This window comes from Aplysia californica, unplaced genomic scaffold (assembly GCF_000002075.1).
Source record: "Aplysia californica isolate F4 #8 unplaced genomic scaffold, AplCal3.0 scaffold02280, whole genome shotgun sequence".
Taxonomy (NCBI): domain Eukaryota; kingdom Metazoa; phylum Mollusca; class Gastropoda; order Aplysiida; family Aplysiidae; genus Aplysia; species Aplysia californica.
This window is the reverse complement of record NW_004799550.1, coordinates 1,803-3,245: the sequence shown is the minus strand read 5'-3', so window position 1 is coordinate 3,245 and position 1,443 is coordinate 1,803. Positions and strand designations below refer to the sequence as shown.

General features: G+C 41.0%; 1 protein-coding gene across 1 annotated transcript in view; it reads left to right on the top strand.

The window, feature by feature from the left end:
- Nucleotides 1-113: 113 nt before the first annotated feature.
- The window catches only part of LOC106014089 (roundabout homolog 2), a gene marked incomplete at its 5' end in the record, with an annotated part of 2,971 nt that continues 1,641 nt past the window's right edge, over nt 114-1,443 (top strand). The window contains 1 exon segment of the mRNA XM_013091132.2: nt 114-273. Coding sequence (XP_012946586.1) covers nt 114-273 — 160 coding nt within the window.

Genomic DNA, 1,443 nt, shown 5'->3' with positions numbered 1-1,443 from the left:
TTAATTTATTTATTTATTTATTTAGTTCTGTTTTTGTTTATGAACTTATTATGACGATAAATGTCAATGCTCAATGCTTAATTGGACCTTCCTTTCTTTGTTCCCTCCCCTAGACAACCCGCGGATCATCGAGAGCCCCAGTGACCAGTACGTGGGCAAGAACGAGCCGGCCAAACTGCTGTGTAAGGCGGAGGGAGACCCCAGCCCGGACATCACGTGGTACAGGAATGGACAGAAAGTGACCACGGATAAAGACGACTCCAACTCTCATAGGTAGGGTACCGGGTGGGAGAGTTTGTTCGATATGATTTTAGTTTGTATGTGTGTGGTTCGTTTTGAAGTGGGTTTAGTTAGTCCTAAAAGTGCCCCCCTCCCCCCGCCTTTTACTGCAGGAAGTTGTTGTTGTTGTTGTTGTTGTTGTTTAAATAAAGAGGTAAACGCCTTTGTTGTTGTTGTTGCTTGAATGACAGCATTTTCTACTCCCATGAGTACGATAAAATTTGGTGGACGGTTGGAGGGCGCCACTGGTAGGTCTTACTTCTTTACTTTCACCTCTGTTGTTTCTGTCTGTCTTACTTTTTCACAACATTAAATGACCATTGTCGATGAGCTTCTCTTTACTCAAACAAGCAAACAAACAAACAAACAAACAAACAAGCAAACAAACAAACAAACAGACAAACAAATCAATGAAACAATTGTTTCTCCGCTCGGGAATTGAACCTTGGTCTTCGACTAATTGCTACAAAGAAGCGCATCACAGGTAGATTCTATACCAACGACTGTGGCAGAGATAGTTTTCCTTGATGAAGCCTCCTATGTGGGTGGTTGGCGGGTGCTCTGGTGTGGTTTGCTTCTTCTTTCCTATCAAACATCTATCGTCTTTATCTCCCCTCCTTCTTTTTCGTGTTTGTAACTCTCTTGTAACACCTCTAGTCTTTGGCACTTAAATGACCTTATTGTGTTGCAAGTGCCGTAAAACTCTTACAAAAACTAAAAAGAGATAATTTTCCTAGATAACTAAATGAAGCCTCCTATTCATTATAAATAAATTGTCCAGCTATTTTCTCTACCAGCGGCTCTGCACCTAAACCACACAGGTATTTTTCCCCTCACATCACAGGCCGTTCTGTATCGATCAGCCGTTATCAGCTAATCGATACGGGGCAATCAGCTGATGAATCAGTCAGTCAGACTAATGATTAAACTATCATTGGCGTGTTAATTTTTCTTCTTTTTTTTCTTTCGTTTTTCCCCCCTTTCTTCCCTTTGTTGAGGCGGGGTATTTATTTATAGAGTACATAATCATTTGTGCAGTTCCTTGTCCCATGTTATTGCGTTGTTATAGAGTCTGATAGACTGTTTATTTGTTCATTTATCTATCTTTCTTTCTTTATATGTCTCTCTGTTTCTCTGTCTCCTTCCCTCCCCCATTCGCTCTCT